Source organism: Siniperca chuatsi, linkage group LG1, assembly GCF_020085105.1.
Source record: "Siniperca chuatsi isolate FFG_IHB_CAS linkage group LG1, ASM2008510v1, whole genome shotgun sequence".
NCBI classification, from domain to species: Eukaryota; Metazoa; Chordata; class Actinopteri; order Centrarchiformes; family Sinipercidae; genus Siniperca; species Siniperca chuatsi.
The window spans coordinates 37,199,766-37,220,826 of record NC_058042.1 but is presented as its reverse complement, the minus strand read 5'-3'; the positions used below and the strand labels follow the sequence as shown (position 1 = coordinate 37,220,826).

Sequence of the window (21,061 nt, the reverse complement as noted above, 5' to 3'; positions counted from 1 at the left end):
TACTGACATGATCATACAGCCGTCCTTTCTCCCTGTAGCCATTGTTGCTGTGTGGCGCTCAGCTGTTTTTATACTCCACTATGAGATTTGTTTTCAGCAAGAAAACACTTTCACTTTGTTAACACTAGCGCTAGCTAACATCAACTTTTACTGTAGCTGTCTGTCTAATGTGGAGCGCTGTGGGTTTTAATAGCATCCCTATAATGTACTGTACTGTACTCTTTGACTGGATTACAATGTAAATCTTTACCTAATGTCTTATAGTGTAAGCATGATTGAAATGTCTTTTTGCGGTAAGTGTTGCAATATAGAGCCCCTATAATTATTAAATGATGGGGGGAAAGGGGTTACCTAAAGCTAGCTAGCCATATCCTCAGATTACCATAGATAACGTTACACGAAACACCACCACACAAAGTAACCTATAGCTATAGCTAATGTAAAATGAATTCATTACTCTATCACGAAAGATTCGTCACTTGACATGACTGAGTCTGAGTGACTGAGTCTCACTCCACTCGGCCATGAAATATGCAGGTTGTGCAACGAACTTGGAACCACTGGAATGGAATGGAAAGGGAGGGGTGGTAGTGCGTCATCTAGTGGCTGCATGTTATCAATGTTATAACACCTTTAAATTTCTAAGATTGAATCCACATTGTATTTGCTGTGTAGTAAAACATACATATGAGACTTTCTGATGCAAACACATTGACATGCAGTATAATTTGGTTTTGACAGACACTGATGGTGAAATTAGTCAACAGAAAAGCGATTTTACATCGTGCAGTGGCTGATCACAGAACAATTATTTTCTCTGATCTTAATCCAGATGATCCTGTGTTGTCCTCTTTGCTCAAATACATTTATTGTATCTTATGAATCTGCTTTTTTTCTGAAATGCTGCTGAAATCAAACTGTCATTTTGTTAAGTGCAGACAAACAAAACAAATTCACCCTGCTTTCTCTTTGTCTATGTCTTGACTTTATGTCTAGTTTTTGTTTTTCTGTCTAAATCAGAAATACTTTATTGATCCCCGAAGGGAAACTAAACTGCTGTTTGCTTTTGTTTCCTGTCTATGTCACATCTTGCTGTCTATATTCCTCAGCTGTTCTCCGTTTCCATGACCCTTCTCTACTTCCAACACAGTTTGGTGGTTCGGTCATTTTGCAACGAGACTTGGTTTGTAAAGTTTACAGCCTGCCATGCTGTTGCTCATGTGTTTCTCTGTGTACGATGACGCAGCCAAAAAAAATGCAGGGATTCGTCTGATAAAAACTTGAGTTGACTCGAGGTCTCCACTGATGAGTTGAGCCTTCGACTTTTAGAGGGCAATTGTTTCTACCTAATTAAAAGATGCATAAAGATTGTAAAATTTAAGAAAATAATGCTTTTTTAAAAATGATTTCTGGTTCGTATTATGGTGGTATTTGCCTCATGATGATCAATCACTTGATGTCAGATGTTACAATTGCATATGGGAAATGTTCTTTTAATTATTCTTGATTGAAGAGAAGCGTTAGATGAAATGGATTTTCCTTGAGTAGCATACAGCCAGTGCAGATTTGAATCTAAAAGTGCTCCTGATTAATATTAATTAATTAATTAATACAATTTAAATGCTCGCTGACACTTTTCCATTGACAGAAGAACCCGGAGGAATCCATCTCGGCAGTTCTTTTCCAGTTTCCTCCGAGTTGATCTGCTCTAAGTATTTAACAACAGATGAATGTTACAAAACGTGGCAAAACTGAAAGGTTACCTCACGCTCGCTCTCGGCTCTGTTGCCTTATCCTCAGTAATAACAGTAACAGTCATGTTGTGAGCGGGGGAGGGGGCTCAAAAATACAGGCATCTGTCACTTTTCTGCAATGTCATCTGACATGTGAGCGGCAGAAACAATTAATATGGGAGGCAGCTGGCAGGGTGAGGGGAGACATAAGCTGTCAGGTGTCTCAAATTGCCTCTCATATTTTCATTTTTTATCCGAGGTTTGCTGGCCTTGCCTAGTGACTGATAAGCCTGCCCCACCCCCCTCTCTCTGTCTGTCCATCTCAGTCATGTGCTTTATGCTGCATTGACTGAGTCCTCATCAACTTGTAAAGTTGGAAAACCAAGTTGTATTTACAAGGTGTTCACATTCAGATGCTTGTCGGTCACTGTCACAGCTACATTGTTGGCCAGTTCTGATTACAATGAAAGACTGTTGTGAACTTTATGCTGTTTTATGACAGAATGAAACTAAAGTAAGTCATGTCCAACAATGTTTTGATATCTGATTGTTGACCCTAATGATACTGTTGACAGCTCTGCACTTTAGTTGCTTAATTAATTAACGTAATTAATGAATTAATTAAAAAGCTGTAAAAGTTGATATGCTGATGTGTCAGCAAACAGTTGCTTATTTCCACATCCAGCAGTTACAGAACAACATGATCCTTCATTAGGAGTCGTGTTTGTGTCACCTGATGAATGTCAGTCCAGTATTATCTCTCTTAGCTCTGTTCTCCACCAACACAAAGGGAATCAGGAGCATCATCACTGGCAGCAGAAGGGTCGCACAATAGTAATTTTCATATCTATAAAATACAACGCAGTGCATTGTGGGATTGTTAGCAGAAGGTAGTCATGCCATGGACACTAATAATTTTTGTTCTGTTGTGGGAACTTTTGAGGGCACTATATGTAGCATAAATTTCACAGTCAGAATTCAGACACTAAAATAAAATGGCGGAGAGTAAATACATTGCACTACATTGTAAATAGGGAGTCATTTTGGTCATAGCCTATTATTACACTCGCCAAGATACGCAAGCCCCACTATCCCACGAGGGGTTTCCTCTGCTAAAATTATAATGGAGTTCAAAGACAAAGTTTACCTTGCTCCGATTTGAACAGAAAAGGAAACGGGAAAGAAAATTAGGAAAAATGTTACATTTGGATTAGATATCACAGACTTTAAACTGTGCAGAGAGAAGGAAGCTCTGACCTCAAACCTGATTCTGGATTCTAAAATAATTCCTTAAAAAAAATGTAATTATTGTTTTCTCCCACTAAGTGATGTTGATACTCCCTATTCTATTAATTCAATTCAATTTTATTTATATAGCACCAATTCATAACAGAAGTTATCTCATTGCACTTTTCCTATAGAGCAAGTCTAGACTGTACTCTTTATAATATTATTTACAGAAACCCAACAAATCCCACCATGAGCAAACACTTGGCGACAGTGGCAAGGAAAAACTTCCTTTAAGAGCCAGAAACCTGGTGGGGGTGTGAGAGAGATTTTTTTTTTTTTGGGGGGGGGGGTGAATTTTTAACATAGTAGAAATGTAATTGTAGTGTTAATATTAATAAATTGTGTTTTATTAGTAAAAATAAAAGATATTTAATTAATCTTAATGAGAACAACCAGCAGATCAAATGGCTAACACTTAGCCTATGATCATTAACACCACACACTGTATGATTTATCTGCCAACAGTCAACACCAGCTCAAACAGTCTGAAAACAGACAGTGGTGAAATCCAAATCATATTAATACTCTGCTTATCAACTGTGATATGTTTTTGCTCACCTTGACTTTCATCACTAATCTCATCTGTTTAAGTAATAACTTAGACATCCATGTTAAGTTGAAATGTTATGTTCCCAACCAAATGCCTTATACTACACATTTCTGGCACATAGGGTTATGAAAGAGAGAGATGGCTCAATATGGTTAAAATTCCCTGTTAGTTACTGTAAGGCTGAAATGGATCAGAATATTCACATTAACATTACACATTAATCTGTATGTTGCTTGCTCCTACATTATCTCAACTGAAGTTAACAATAACTAAAATAGCTAACTTGAGGATGTGCTGCTGAGTTAGCTAGCACGAGTTAGTGATATTGTTACCTAGCACGAGTTGGCTAGTGTGTGTTGGTAATAGCATTAGCTAGTTAGCTAACCAAAATACTCGATAGCTAACGGGCCAAAGCTAACAAAAAATATTCAAGGCAAACATGAGGCAGATAAATCATGCTTACCGAATACAACAGATCCGCAACAACAATAATTACAACTTTTTTTGAACAAGTACAGTCCATTTACAGATAGATATATATTACCTGTTTGATCATTTTGATTTAAGTACAACCATGTTTTACCATGTTTCTGTCTAAAGCAACAACAACCTACGTTTCTCTAAATTCCTGTAGGGGAGAGCTTTTCTACTTGGGAACAACCATAAGTTGAAATGTGTTTGGTAACTGCCATGCATTCTGGTCAACTGAGACTGCTTTTGCTGGAGAATGTAGTATCTCTTTCTTTTCTATGATTTCTCTCGTGTGGGAAGCCTGGTCCTGCTGAAGGTAACTTTAGCCCCAGCATCAGAAAGACTTCAGCCCCTAGACTCAGATGTTTTGTTATTGATGAATGGAGGGGGAAGGGGCTGTGAAGACACTTGAAATCTTTCCCATGTAGGGATTCCTTTGGGAGCAAAGGAGAGTTAGCATGAAGAGGAAAACAAACTTGTTGTCTCCATCACCTCCTGGTCTGGGGTCAGACAAAGTGTATCCTCAGCTGTACAGAAACCAGTACTTCCACTGGTGTCTTGGGTCTGGCTGGAGCAGCTGGCGATGGTCACGAGAATGTAGAAAAACCTGTGGAAACTAGTACAGGTGCAAAACTTGTAATTTGAACAGTTTTTTCGATTGTGACTAGAAGAAACTAGTAACAATAACAATCAAAAAAGACAAAGGAAAAAATATCCATAGAACTGAGATATTAAATTGTCACACAAAGAGTACAACCCCTTAAAAGAAAAAAACATACATCCATTTACCCTAGAACAAAATCTGCAATTCAGCATCCCCTCTACAATTTGGATACATCTACAAATCCTCATAACTGATGGTTTCAAATATGAAACCAAGGGGGCTCAAAAGCCTTCAAGAATTAACCTACAGTTTTCACTCTCTATAATTCATTTTTCTAATGGTAAAAATTGTGATAATTGATCAAAAATACTTAAATATTGGAGGAGCATTTTGCCTCCATGATGAGAAAATACATTTTCTTTACAAAGTAATGAATCGTAAAGATCAGACATTGCGTTTACAAACATGGATTAATATTAACCTGGGACCAATGAAGCCGCAGCCCTTCTGGCCTCTTGGTACCTCTCTGCTGCTTCAGTAGACCCCTGCGCCAACCAATCCCAAAAGGCCTCCTTCTTCAGCTTGACAGCCTCCTTCTTAGGTTGCCACCACGACAGGCACCGATGACCTTCTGACCACAACTCCTAGCAGTTGCCTCCACATTGTAGGCTTTGAACATTCTCCCGGAGGTGGGAGTTGAAGACCTCGCGAACAAGGGCCTCTGCCAGATGTTCCCAGTTCACCCTCACTCTACGTTTTGGTTTACAAGATCTGTCTGGCAGCCTCCCCTGCCTTCTGATCCAACTGACCACCAGGTGGTGATCTGTTGACAGCTCTGCTCCTCTCTTCACAAAAGTGTTCAAGACAAATGGCCACAGATCTGATGATATGACCACAAAGTCAATCATCGATCTTTGGCCTAAAGTGTTCTGGCACCAAGTACATTTCTGAATCACCCTATGCTTGAACATGGTGTTTGTTATGGCCAATCCATGACTAGCACAGAAGTACAACAACAAAGCAGCTCTTAGATCATTCAGGCTGTTCCTCACAATCATACTGCACCAGCTTTGTCCATGGCTGCTCATGTGAGCATTGAAGTCCCCCAGCAGAACTATAGAGTCCCCAGGCTAGAGACTCCAAGAAGGCTGGGTACTCCAAACTGCCATTCGGTGCATAAGCACAAACAACAGTCAGAGCTTTCTCAGCAACTCACAGTCGCATAGAGGCAACCCTTTTGTTCTCTGGGTAAAACTCCAACACAATGGCACTCAGCCTGGGGCTCGTGAGTATCCTCACACCCACACGTGCATCTCACCCTGGGCAAATCCAGAAAAGGAGAGAGTCCAGCCCCTATCCAGGAATATGGTTCCAGACCCAGTGCTATGCGTAGAGATGAGCCCAACTATATCTAGTTAGTACTGCTCTACCTCCTGCACCAGCTCTGGTTCCTTCCCTACCAGAGAGGTGACGTTCCACATTCTAGAAACAGTCTGCGATGCCAGGGGTCAGCATACCTAGGTCCCTGCCTTTGCCTGCCACCTGGCTTACAATGCACCCAACCCCAATGGTTGGTGTCTGAGGTCTGTGGTCTGACCCGTGACCCGGGATGTCACCATGTCAATAAAGGGGGTCAGCGGTCATTGTTCTTTCTATTTCTCCTGGAAACCTTCACTGCAGCAGTCAGCTATGGCTGTCTCCCTCTCAGCGTGTGGCCTGCCAACAGCAGACACACAGCAGAACTGAAAACTCTCTCTTACAGCAGCGATGCAAGGACCTGCGTAAGATTTCTGCAACAATAGTTAGCACCAACGGCAACTACATAAAGTCTGCCAGCTAACTTTAAGAAGCAACTAAGGAAGTTAGCACCGAGCTACCTGTAAGGAGAATAACAGACAGAGCAACTGGTTCCTCTGCACAGATGGAGTGCACTGGAAGGACTTTCCTTCAATCGGAACCAACATTCTTCCCTGCCTGCCTCATTCCAACGGAACTGCCAGATAATAACAGCAACTTCAAAGCAACTTCAATTTGGCCCTTTTAACAGAGCCACACTCTTTAACATACATGGCCTTGCCTCCATTTTGAATTCCCTTTCTTTTGTTAGATGCCATGTTGGACCCAAGCAGCCATTTTGGACACACACACACACACACACACACACACACACGCACACACACCCTTTTGTTCTGTAGTGCATTTAGAGTCAGACTTCGTATTGTGTTTTTGCTTTTATTATTTTTTAATAAATGTTTGTGTATAATTATGCTGGTTTCTTTAATGTTGCGCATGAGTGGATAATTTGCCAACCTCTCCTATGTTGAACTCTAGCAACTGATGGTAATTCTGGTTATAGTTATTAATATAGTTTAATTATTAATCTGAGTTCCAAATTTCTCTTCATTTCCATCATTTCTCTTCTGTAAGAAGAGTAGTGCCCTGAGGACTTTATTAATTAAAGTTATTGTTTATGATTATCTTTGATAAGTTTTGATAGCCAAATTGAATTGATTGCACCTACACAGTTGGGTGCCCCTTTATCCATGGTAAATCTCAACAAAATGAAAAATTAATTATGTTGCATATTCTTGTCTTAATCTAAAGCCATGCCAAGGTCATTTCCCCAGATTTATAACAAGGAGGCAAAAGAAGATATATAACTTATTAGACAAGATACCATAAAATTCTATGACTTTGTCTTTAATTGAGGTGGTAGTCATCACTATATCCTCTAATTTTGTCAACTCAAAATGTAATTTACTTTCTTTCATTAGGGAATTAGGGAATGCACAAAAGTTGAAGGTATTTTACAGATATTCATAATGTGGTGCTTTTGTGGCTATTATGCAATTTAATAACATACTGAAGGTGATAATTATTGCACATATCATAACATGATCATAGTACTATACGGACTAAATTGACTGCACTTATATAGCACCTTTCTGACTACATATCACATTTACCCCATTCACATACCGATGGCATGCTCATCAAAGTAACTAATCATTCACACACATTCACAAACCGAAGGCACATTGGTACATTGGGTTCAGTGTCTTGCCCAAAGACACTACGACATGTGGGCTGGGGGAAACCGGGATCAAGCCGCCAACCTTCTGACTGGTGGACTACCCGCTCTAACACTAAGCCACAGTCGCCCCTAATAGGTCGACAAATTTATCTAATTTAATTGATTTATCTAATCAAGCCGTAATTAGCTAAGAACTATTAACCGTGATGTAAGATGGAATGTTGGTGCTGGTGGCAGAGGTGATGGTGGCTAGATGCTGGTGGTAGATGTGATGGTGGCTGTTGTGGTCGGGGCAGGTGATGGTGACTGGATGATGGTGGTGGTGATGGTGGAGATGATAGTGGTGGAGGTGATGGTGGCTGGATGCTGGTGGTGCTGATGGTGGAGGTGATAGTGGCTGGATGATGGTGGTGGTGGCTGGAGGCTGGTGGTGGTGGTTGCTGGATGCTGGTGGTGATAGTGGTGGAGGTGATGGTGGCTGGATGATGGTGAAAGTGGATGGATGCTGGTGGAAGTGACTGGTGGTGGTGGTGATGTTGGCTGGATGCAGGTGGTGATAGTGGTGGAGGTGATGGTGGCTGGATACTGGTGGTGGTTGTGATAGTGGCTGTATGATGGTGAAAGTGGCTGGATACTCGTGGTGGTGGCGGCTGGATGTTGCTGGTGGTGGTTGCCGGATGCTGATGTTAGAGGTGATGGTGGCTAGATGCTGGTGGAGGTGTTAGTGGTGAAGGTGATGGTGGCTGGATGATTGTAGTGGTGGAGGTGGTTGTGATGATGGCTGTATGATGGTGGAAGTGGCTGTATGCTGGTGGTGGTGGTGGTGGCTGGATGCTGCTGGTGGTGGAAGGGTGGTGGTGGCTGGATGCTGGCTGTGGTGGTGATGGTGGCTGGATCAGAATCAGAAATACTTTATTGATCCCCGAGGGGAAACTCTTTTGTTACAGCAGCTCGCCTTTACGTCAGTGCACACAGGAATAGAAGTACTAGCAAAAAATACAATACACTATAATACAGGTCAGAAAATACCTAGTGGGTTTACCGGTTGATGATAATAATACGGTATAAGGTAATAGTGCATGAACTGTCAAGTTAAGTGTAGCATATTTAAGGTTATAATGAGATGGAGGATATTGCACAGCAGTAATAGAGAGATGAGTAATATCAATATCAATAAAGAGGGTATTTTAAACTAAAATATTGCACATGAGTATTACACAGAACATTGCACAATTATGTCAAGTATTGCAGAGATGTAATGATCAATGTCCAGTTTAATGACTTAGGGTCATACAGACTGAGGAGTTAAAGAGTTTGATGGCCACAGGCAGGAATGACTTCCTGTGGCGCTCTGTGGTGCTTTTTGGGGGGATGAGTCTTCCACTGAAGGTACTCCTTTGCTTGACCAGCACGTCATGGAGTGGGTGGGAGACACTGTCCAAGACGGCATGTAGTTTGGCCAGCATCCTCCTCTCTGACACCACCGCCAGAGAGTCCAGCTCCACCCCCACAATGTCACTGGCCTTACGGATCAGTTTATTGAGTCGGTTAGCGTCTGCTACCCTCAGCCTGCTGCTCCAGCATGCAACAGCATACAGGATAGCACTGGCCACCACAGACTCATAAAACATCTTCAGCATTGTCCAGCAGATGTTGAAGGACCTCAGCCTCCTCAGAAAATAGAGGCGGCTCTGGCCCTTCCTGTACAGAGATTGAGTGTTCTTAGCCCAGTCCAGTTTGTTGTCCAAGTGTACTCCCAGGTACCTGTAATCCTCTACCATGTCCACACTGACCCCCTGGATGGAAACCGGGGTCACTGGTGCCTGACCCTTTGTAGATCCACAACCAGCTCCTTAGACTTTGTCGCATTGAGCTGCAGACGGTTCTGCTCACACCATGAGACAAAGTTCCCCACCACAGCCCTGTACTATAGTCTCATCACCACCGCTGATACATCCCACCACAGCAGAGTCATCAGAAAACTTCTGAAGGTGGCAGGACTCTGTGTGGTAGCTGAAGTCTGTGGTGTAGATGGTGAAGAGGAAGGGAGAGAGGACAGTCCCCTGAGGGGCTCCAGTGTTGCAGACCATGCTGTCCGACACACAGTGCTGCAGACGCATGTGCCCTGGTCTGCCAGTCAGGTAGTCCACAATCCAGGACACGAGGGGGCATCCACCTGCATCGCTGCCAGCTTCTCACCCAGCAGGGCTGGCCGGATGGTGTTGAAAGCACTGGAGAAGTCAAAAAACATGATCCTCACCGTGCTTGCCGGCTTGTCCAGATGGATGTAGATGCAGTTCAGCAGGAAGATGATGGCGTCCTCAACTCCCAGCCGGGGTTGGTAGGCGAACTGAAGGGGGTCTAGGAGGGGTCTGGCCATGGGCTGCAGCTGTTCCAGCACCAGTCTCTTCAGGGTCTTCATTATGTGGGAGGTCAGTGTAGTCCTTGGTACAGGAAGGAGGCAAGATGTCTTCCACAGGGACCCTTTGAAGACTCAGGCTCAGGTTGAAGACATGTTGAAGGACTCCACACAGGGCTTTAGCACCCCGGGGCAAACGCCATCGGGACCTGCAGCCTTGTTTGAGTGGAGTTTCATCAGCTGTTCTCTCACCTGGTCAGTAGTCAGGCACACTGCTGGTGGTGCTGATGGTGGCTGGATGCTGGCTGTGGTGGTGATGGTGGCTAAATGCTGGTGGTGGTGGCTGGATGCTGGTGGTGGTGGTGATGGTGGAGATGATAGTGATGGAGGTGATGGTTGCTGGATGATGGTGGTGGATGAGATGGTGGCTGTTGTGGGCGGTGCAGATGATAGTGACTGGATGATGGTGGTGGAGGTGATGGTGAATGGATGCTGGTAATGGTGGAGATGATAGTGGTGGAGGTGATGATGGCTGGATGCTGGTGGTGCTGATGGTGGAGGTGATAGTAGTGGAGGTGATGGTGGGTGGATGCTGGTGGTGGTGGAAGGGTGGTGGTGGCTCGATGCTGGCTGTGGTAGTGATGGTGGCTGGATGCTGGTGGTGCTGATGGTGGTGGTGATGGTGGCTAGATGATGGTGGTGGTGGCTGGAGGCTGGTGGTGGTGGTTGCTGGATGCTGGTGGTGGTGGTGGTGGTGATGATGGCTGGATGATGGTGGTGATGGCTGGAGTCTGGTGGTGGGGGTTGCTGGATGCTGGTGGTGGTGAAGGTGGTGGTGATGGTGGAAGTGGATGGATACTCGTGGTGGTGGCTGGATGCTGGTGTCGTTGGTGGAGGTGATGGTGGAGATGATGGTGGTGGCTGGATGCTGGTAGTGGTGGAGGCGGAGGTGGTTGGATGCTGGTGTCTGTAGTGGAGGTGGCTGGATCATAGACTGTATATAAAGATGGACAACGTCTCTCCACTTCCTTCCACTGTATAAAAATGAAGCCAAAATTTCCCGGATGGCTTCACTTTTGGGTAGCTGTCAATGTCGTACATCTTTATATACAGTCTATGGGCTGGATGTTAGTGGTGGTGAGGGTGGCTGGATGATGACACAGTGTCAGGAGGACCTCCACGTCTCTGTGCAGAATCTGGCCTGACAGCTGCTCCAATCCCTTATCTGCACGTACTCTGTGTGTCCGCCTGTGTGTGTGTGCGTGCATGTGTGTTCACATGTGGGACTTGAGGGTGGATGCATGTCATGTTCCATTTACATGTCACAGGCTTTACCTTTTCAGTACATCTGAATTGAGCCTTGTTGTAAGAAGAAGCCGCAGACCTTATCTTACTGTTGTCCCAGTGGATGCAGGTAGAAGTGCTAAGTAACCAAAATGTCTACTAATGTTTGTGATGGTGTGTGTTTTTATGTGTGCATGAGGTGACATTTCTGTCAGTTGGTGATGTCCTGTAGGCCTCTCCACACTGACACAGGCTTGTTGGCTGAAAACTGTTTTTCCAGCTTCTGAGTGTAGCTTCTCTTTGCTCCTCTGATCTCCTTTGTCATTGTTTTCTGGTCTGGTTGTACAGGATTCTGTCTCCACTTCTGTAGGCCTCCTCCTTGGCTTGACGAAGCTGCCTGAGTTTAGTGAGTCAGAACTGCCAGGATTGTATCTCAAAGCGACAGTAGAACTCATTCAGTTTGTTGGCCAGGCGCAGGTCGTTAATGGAGTGGGCGGCTTTTGGTTTGTAGTGATTTGGTGATCTGTCTGAGCCCCCTCCAGACAGAAGCAGAGTCGTTGGCTGAGAACTGGTGTTGTAGTCTTTCTGAGTACAGTCGTTTAGCTTCTCTCACCGCCTTGCTAAACCTGTACTTTGACTCCCTAAACTTGTCTCTGTCTCCACTCCTGAACGCCTCCTCCTTTTCCAACCTTAGCTGTCTGAGCTTAGCTGTGAACCAGGGTTTGTCGTTGTTATAACTCACCCTGGTGCATGATGGTACACAGCAGTCCTCACAGGAGCTGATGTATGGCGTCACAGCCTCTGTGAACTCATCCAGACTGTTGGTAACAGTCCTGAAAACATCCCAGTCAGTGCAGTCCAAGCACGGCCGAAGGTCCTCCATAGCTTCACTGGTCCACTGCTTTGATGTCCTCACAACACGTTTACAGAGCTTTAATTTCTGCCTGTATACAGGAATCAGCTGGACGATGACGTGATCAGAGATCCGGAATATCCTCCTCTCTGGTTGGGCATTTGATAAACTGTCTGTATTTGAGGAGTTCATGGCTGAGATTTCCCTTGTTAAAGTCACTGAGGACAATATCCAAGGAGTCCGGGTTTGTCCACACCACACACAGTATCTGGTTGGCGAGCATGCGCTGTGCCTCCTGCACGTCAGCCTGCAGTGGAATGTAAACACTGACCAGAGTTAATGAAACAAACTCACAGGAGGGAGTAGAGGAGTTTTCAGTTGACTTAAATGGGAACATGGAAAATCTTTGAAATTCTTATCTCTTAAGGCAAAGCATTTCATTTTCTTTAGCCAGTTTCTCCTAGCAGATTGATGCAGTTGAATCAGAGTACTTCAGAATTACACACCTACCATATAGCAGTAGAGGTCAACAGTTGTAGTAGGATTTATAATAAATCAACAGGTGTCTGAGCTTCTTGACCAGTGGCTGCAATTTGCTGTCATATCCCTTTTTCCTCTAGCACAGGTTTCTAACAAATTCTGGCTTGCTTGCATTTTGTGAAGTAAAGATTGAGAGATCAAGGGATGTTCCTGAATATCCAGAGGGCCAGATTTAATATGAAAATGGTGCAGTGTAAATGTGCGCTGCAGCTTTCATTTAGTTTGCAGTCGCAAACTGTGTGTATTCAGCGTGTGATTTACTAAGACAGGAGCTCATTACACTGTCAGCTCCTGACTAACCCTGGTATGAAACTTCAGGCACACACTGAGAGTGATAGAGAGCAGAAGTTCATATGAGATCTCTACGCTCAGAAAAGAAATCTTAACATCATGATAGTGGTCTCTAGTGAAGCCACAGGGGGAAGTCACAGTCTACCATGGCAGACATTTCTAAAGCAGTGCCACATCTTTGCTGTTTTCCTTGCTGAATGGACCTCACTATTGGTGGCAAATGTTTTGAACCTCCAGAACAAACAGGATATCAAGACTACACCAAGAAATACACAGTGTCTAAAGCATCACAAAGCATAACTTTGTGGGGGGAATTGTATATACAGTATACATACACCGATCAGCCATAACATTATTGTTGATGTGTTAGAAGCAGGAAAAATGGGCAAGCGTAAGAATTTGACTGACTTTGACAAGGGTCAAATTGTGATGGCTAGACGACTAGGTCAGAGCATCTCCAAAACTGCAGCTCTTGTGGGGTGTTCACGGTCTGCAGTGGTCAGTACCTATCAAAAGTGGTCCAAGTAAGGAAAAGCGGTGAACTGGCGACAGGGTCATTGTTGGCCAAGGCTCATTTATGCACATGGTGATCAAAGGCTGGCCAGTGTGGTCTGATCCAACAGACGAGCTACTGTAGCTCAAATTGCTGAAACAGCTAATGCTGGTTCTGATAGAAAGGTGTCAGAACAGGGAAATTAAATTCACAGAACACTTTAGAGAGGAAATACAGCAAATACGCATATGTAAAGTTGTAGGACATGAGATTTCAAAGATCATATCTTTTTGTGTTCTATTGTGTTCTCTCCTGGATTTTCTTAAATACTTCTTTATCTTCCCATTGGCTATGAGCGTGCACATACTGATGTTATGAGCTGTCTGGATCTTACATGTTTAGCTGTGATAAAGGCTCAGGATTAGTTTATCAAAAGATTATTGTGAATTCAGATTATAGGCTCCACTGCCTTTATTATGAATCATACCAATCTTTACCAGTATTTATTTATGAGCACAAATAATCAATACATGCAGTATGACTTTAGAAAAAAACACTTTCATGCTTATATTCAAGCTCCTGTTTGTTTCAGTCATTGTTTCACTGGAAGCAGTCTGTAAATTGAAGTAAAGATGCTGCTGGAGTTGTCTTCATTGGCAGTTAACAGGGAGAACACAGGGAGGTTATACAGGGGAGCACACAACTCCATTAGATAATACTGGTGGTGTCAGATGTGTCATTAGCATTTTAACATTAGCATTGTAGCCTGTGTTAGTATATGTGACAATTCATGAACACACCCTAACCGAGAAGTTTTTTGTGCCTAAACCTAACCAAACATACTCTATAAACTATCTGTAGGCGGACTATCCATATAAATTGTAACCTCTTAACATTAGGTTTATTAGGTTTGAAAAAAAATCCTAAGTAGGATCCAACTTAATGCTGACATTAAACTTCAGTCAGCTAATGAGCTGTTAAAGATTAGCTTGTTGTATTTGGTAATTTTGTGTTTGCAAATGCTGTTACCTTTTTATCCTGAGCAGGAAGGAGTTCAAAAATACTGGAAAATATGTATTTTAATTTTAATTTCTACATTTGATGTACTTTTAGATGGCAGTATGAGTTTAGGCACACATAATTCACTAAAATTAAACACTAACACAAGCAAGGTTTATGTTTTCAGTTTGATTCCAGAGGAGATATTATATTACAATCTGTTTCACCTGGTTTTATAGGGCTAACATCAATGTTAGCTCCTCCAAAAGGCTAACATCACCTGTGCTTTATGGAATGTCAACCAGCAGAGCATTTCTTTCACAGCTAACACGCTACAAGAAAGAATATTTATTTTTTTTATGTGACAAGAAACATTACATTAACACATTTAAAGTCTTGAGCAGAGAAATGTGAGCATTTTCCTATCTGGTTAAGTAAAAAGAAAAAAGAAAAAGGCAGCTAAAGGAAGTGATGCACCTCATGGCTGAGAACTGTACTCTCTTCCCATTGGCTTGCAGACCTGCAGTTTCTCCAACTATGAGCACAGTGCTCATGAAAGAGATGAGGCAACAAGAAAAAAAAGCTGGAGTATTCTTTTAATGTTATTAATCAAAGTCATTTCTGTACTTTAAAGCACATTTAGGATTGTTGCTTTGTGACAGGGACAAGAGTAAGTTTTCAAAGTTGATCTTTACAAATGCCTGAAATAACTTCATTATTTTCCTTCTCTGGTAGTGTGAAGTTTCAGTCTGAAAGTATTTCCATGTACCTTTTATCTTACCCAGTTTACATCTACATTTCAAAGAGTACATCAGTCATCAGTGAGCTGTTGTTGATTTTCAGGGTTTGATAACAACAGACCTCTCTGCTTATCCAGCATGTGACCCTTAGCAGGTGATCTATTCTGTGCTAGACACTGAATACACTGTAGTCAACACATCCTACCTGTTTTATCCATCATAAAATTATTTTATGTTCTATAGATGTATTTACTCCTACACTGTTGTGTTTAAACAGTTTTAATAAAAGGATTTCCCTCACAATAAGCTTGCCTTACTTTGGTAGATTATTTTGTTACCTATTTTACAAATTCCATTCCATTTCCATTCAGGTTGTAATGTGGCAGAGAGATTATTATGGGCGGTGAAGGAACAGGGATGGCCAGCTGTGAGCGGGGGTGTCTAGGTTTACCATGAGGTCTGGTCTTATCTACTGAACTTACATTCTGGGTCATTCATCAAAGTACATCCTACAAATTCAACAACTAAATTGGATGCTTTTATTGACTGACAGCTGAGAACACCTGAGTTCACCTTACAAATGAAATGTAGGATTGTTGATCTGCTGACAAGAGACAAGGGGGCAGGGAGTCTAATCGGGTGATAATCTGAACATTTCTGGGTCGGTCAAATCTGTTTGGTTGGGTAGCCTAAAAAATGTTTATGGGAAAGGTGCTATTTTTAAAGGTAAAGACTGCTGCTGATATATTTGGCAGGCTCAATATTGCATTTTGCATTGTGATGTCAGATTAGGTGGAAAAACAAGCTGCAATGTGCTTGGACTTCTTTTTGTGCCAGTAATGCCACTAACATAACAGAATCAACCAATTGACCATTACTTAAATCCCTCCCCTAAAGAGTGATTGTCCAATCAAATCAGATATTTGGTATCCAAAGAGTTTGGATGCACTAACTTAAACTGTAAATGTTAGCATGTCTTAACTAGACTATCCACAGTGATCAAGCATTACTGCCAGACCAAATCATTAGCTAACTACATTACTTATGGGGCTACATGTTATGTCAGCAAAAGCACACATTCAAGACTGGATGCTATATCAGAGTTTAGGGTAATGTTAGCAGCTCTGTTTACACTCCAGCAACCCCAACCAAACCCAGCCTTTCCTAACGTAAAGTGAAATGTGTTGTGTGAAAATGCTAACAGTAAAACATAAATCCAAACAGATGTATGTTAGAACAAAATAACAGTTTGCTCATACATTTTCACTTATAATACTGTACTGTAATAAAGCTTAAGACTGCTCCATTATTTCCTTGTCTTCTACACGTCATGTTATTTACAGTATGTAGCCATCAAGTGCATGATTTATACCCTGTTGCAGGGTTCTTGTTTCAAAAAGAGTCAGGCAGTTTTCAACCAAGCAATTTAAAGTTAATTAGCCACAGCTGATAAAATTTGCCTTCGACAGATTGTCGCCAGTTAAAACTGAGAAGGCTGATTTTATTTGTCTGAAATCATGGGCCTATTGTTTCAAAACTTACTAAGAATTTTGACTGATGGATCTGCCATTATTATCAGTGTAAACTGCAGATGTGCTCCGCTAAAATGGAAATGCAGAGGCCTAGCAAAGCATCAGTTGTCTCCGCTATGGTCTCATTTGTATTGTATTGTAATATTGTATTAATATGAATACAAATAATAATAGTAATAATAATGATAGCAATAGCAATAGCAATAATGATAATAATTGTAGCAGTGGGTGTTGATTAGGAACATGGGAGTAGCAGGTGGCCCACAACCACAGATCCAGTCTCTGCAGCTCAGGAGGCAGAAATATCTGCTGAAAATGATAGGAGAGAGGAGAGAGATGAGAAAGCAAACAACTACAGTAGAGAGAAGATGTCGAGTTCATCATGGGAAGTCTCCCAGCAGTCTAGACCTATAGCAGCATAACTAAGGGATGGTTCAGGATTTACCCAAGCCAGCCCTAACTATAAGCTTTATCAAAGAGGAAAGTCTTAAGCCTACTCTTAAATGTGGAGATGGTGTCTGCCTCCCGAAACCAAACTGGGACCTGATTCCACAGGAGAGGAGCTTGATAACTGAAGGCTCTGGCTCCCATTCTATTTTTGGAGACTCTAGTAGTAACCCTACATTCTGAGAGCGCAGTGTTCTAGTGGGGTAATAAGGTATTATGAGATCTTTAAGATATGATGGTGCATTAGCATTAAGAGATTTGTAGGTGAGGAGAAGGATTTTAAATTATATTCTGGATTTTACAAGGAGCCAGTGCAGAGAAGCTAATATTGGAGAAATATGATCTGTTTTCCTAGTTCTTGTCAGTACACGTGCCACAGCATTCTGGATCAAGTGGAGAGTCTTGAGGGACTTTTTTAAAAAAGATACTGTAAGTCTAATTGTGATTTGTAGAATCCAGTTATGAATTTGTCCAATACTTTGGTTTATGACCAAATACCTGCAAAGCTAATGACATTTCTATCAGCCTCAGCTTTACTTTGTGTTTCATGCTAATTAGCAACTGCTAAAAGATGGTGAACATGGTAAACATTATACCTGTGAGCATGTTAGCATGATGACATTTAGCTCAAAGCACCGCTGTGTCTAAGTACAGCCTCACAGAGCTGTAACATGGCTGTAGACTCTTAGTCTTGTCGATTGTCAATCTTTTGTAACATTATTAAACAAGATATACTGTAAGTCTAAGTGTGAATTGGAGAATCCAGTTGTAATTTTCTCATTTCTTTATCTTCTACCTTTCTCTCTCATCTAGGCTGCAGTGTGATGAGCACCATGGACCCCCTCCTCTGCATCACTCTCCTGTTTCTGCATAAGCTCCTCCCCTTCCTGTTGGCCCACTGAAGAGACTTCAACCAAAATTATGTCGACCTGCAACATTCTCACTTTCTATACCAAAAACAAAACAAAACAAGCAGCAGTCAGTGTCCACCAGGGCAGAAAAGGTCACATTAAATCAATGTATGCCGTTGCAACACATCACCGCAGGGAATAAAAGCAGTGCAACGAGGAGTTGGACAGACTAGATTAAAGAAAAGAAGGACACTCCTCGGACTGGAGACAGATGAAAGCTACAGGACTGTCGACAGAGTAGGGTGTGGAGAAGAAAAATGTGCTTTCAGTGAATGATGGGAGCATCGCTACTGATCCACACACAGCCTATACAGCGTGGCCACATGAAGCGCTGCGTCTGCTCTGCACCTGCTCCATGCATGGCCCTGCTCAAACACTCCACACTCACATTTCAGCAGCTCTGCAGCTTTTCCACTGTCAGTTCTGTTCATCTGACAATGCAGATCACTTCAGTGTGAGTCCTACTGCTGATTTCAACATAGCCACTTTCATTTGTTACGGTCGGGCCACACTGCCTACCTGAGCAGCACGTGTGCGTCACGGAACCTCTTGGTTTTCTTTTGGGCGCTCATGTTAACAAATCAGAGCAGCCACACAGCCCGCATGAGCAGCTTGTGAGCAGCGATGCTTCATCTAGAGAATAGAGGTCTTGCCTATTTCTTATGCAACACACATGCGGTTCTCAGCAAAAATACACAGTGAAAATGATCTATTCATAGTCATATCGACATCATAACAGCAAAACGTGCAACTTTCACTAGAGTTTCAATGTCTGTATCTGTAGGATATGTCAGACATGAAAAAATATAAATGTTTTTTTTTTTAACTCAACACCTCCTGTATCAGTTTCAGATTAAAAGCCCTCTGGCGTTTCTGTGGACAGAATCCTTCATTTGTTAACAAGGCTACCAGTGTATTGTATTTATTAAAGGTTAACTCAGTGTAAAAAAGATAGTACTGGAAGCAGCAATGCTGTCTGTGTGGACACCACCAGCTGTCTCTGTGGACAACACCAGTTCAGTGAGGGAGCCGCCACGCACAGGTAGAGGTAGGCAGTGTGGCCCGGGCATTATATGGAAGACATGTTACCTTCATGTTTTTTTCTTTGGAAGGGGTGGTTTGTTAAGCATGACTTGTCGATCATTTGCATATTTTGCCGTAGCCTATCAGGCATCTTCATTATTCAGAGCTACTGTTCATCCAGTGTGTTAGTCTGGTGTATGCCATGTCCACGCCCTCCTACACACATACAAACACTTACCTTTGTTCTGAGCTTTGTTCCATAATGTAAACAACAAATAATAAGCTGATATATTTTGATTAAGATAAGGTACACTGTACCATTGTTGTTGTTAATCACCTCCAATAATGTTTATTTTTATTAAATATATGGTGAGTCATTTCATTTCTGAGACAAAAAATGATTTATTGGTAACTTGCCAACAGCAGTTGAGATTAAGGTTTATTGTTTTTGTAATAAAAGGTAGATTTTAAAGGTGTCATATGTTCAATTTTATTTATATAGCGCCAATTCATAACAGATGTTCTCATCTCATTGCACTTTTCCTATAAAACAGGTCTAGACCGTAGTCTTTAAAATATTATTTACAGACACCCAACAAATCCCACCATGAGCAAGCACTTGGCGACAGTGCCAAGGAAAAACTTCCTTTAAGAGGCAGAAACCTTGGGCAGAACCAGTGGTTCAATGGTGGGCCGTGTTAGGTTGAGAGAGAGCAAGAGAGAAACAGGTTTGGAAAGGGAGAGAGGAGAGAGAGAGAGAGAGGTTATAAGTGGTTATATTGTAGTGGTAACATTAATATTAATAAATTAATCGTAATAGGAATGACAGCTATAGGAATAATAATGACAGTATTAGTAACAGAGCCAATAACACCAACAACTGTAGTAGCAGTTGTCAAGCAGGAACATGGGGGCAGCAGGTGGCCCACAACCACAGATTGAGACTCTGCAGCTCTGGAGGCTGAAATACCTGCTGAAAGCGACAGAAGGAGAGAGGAGTGAAACGAGAAAGCACAAAACTACGGGAGAGAGAAGATGTTGAGTTAGTAACATGCAGTAATGGGTTAAAAATGCATACAGATGGAAAGAGACGCATCATGTGAAGTCACCCGGCAGTCTAGGACTATAGCAGCATAACTAAGGGATGATTCAGGTCTCACCCAAGCCAGCCCTAACTATAAGCTTTATCAAAGAGGAAAGTCTTAAGCCTACTCTTAAATGTGGAGATGGTGTCTGCCTCCCAAACCCAAATTGGGACCTGATTCCACGGGAGAGGTGCTTGATAAGTGAAGGCTCTGGCTCCCATTCTACTTTTGGAGACTCTAGGAACCACAAGTAACCCTGCATTCTGGGAGCGCAGTGTTCTAGTCAGGTAATATGGTATTATGAGATCTTTAAGATATGATGGTGCCTGAGCATTAAGAGATTTGTAGGTGAGGAGAAGGATTATAAATTTTATTCTGGATTTTACAAGGAGCCAGTGCAGAGAAGCTAATATTGGAGAAATATGATCTGTTTTCCTAGTTCTTAGTGCCGCAGCATTCTGGATCAACTGGAGAGTCTTAAGGGACTTATTTGAGCAGCCTGATAATAAGGAATTGCAGTAGTCCAACCTAGAAGTAACAAATGCCTAGGACTAGTTTTTTGAGCATCATTTTGAGACAGGTTGTGCCTGATTTTTGCAATGTTGCGTAGGTGAAAAAGGGCAGTCCTTGAAGTTTGTTTCATGTGGGAGTTAAAGGATAAATCCTGATCAAACATAACTGAGGTTTCTTACGGTGGTGCTGGAGGCCAGGGCAATGCCATCTAGAGTAACTATATCTTTAGATAGTGTGTCTTGGAGGTGTTTGGGGCCAAGTACAATAACTTCAATTTTGTCAGAGTTTAACATCAGAAAATTGCAGGTC

At 42.3% G+C, this 21,061-nt stretch overlaps 1 protein-coding gene across 1 annotated transcript in view; it reads left to right on the top strand.

Annotated features, from left to right (window-relative positions):
- vstm2b (V-set and transmembrane domain containing 2B) overlaps positions 1–19,630 on the top strand; it is a 35,237-nt gene extending 15,607 nt beyond the window's left edge. The window contains exon 5 of the mRNA XM_044202171.1: positions 18,034–19,630. Coding sequence (XP_044058106.1) covers positions 18,034–18,122 — 89 coding nt within the window. The 3' untranslated portion in view covers positions 18,123–19,630. The remainder of the gene's footprint in view (positions 1–18,033) is intronic.
- The last annotated feature ends 1,431 nt before the right edge of the window (positions 19,631–21,061 follow it).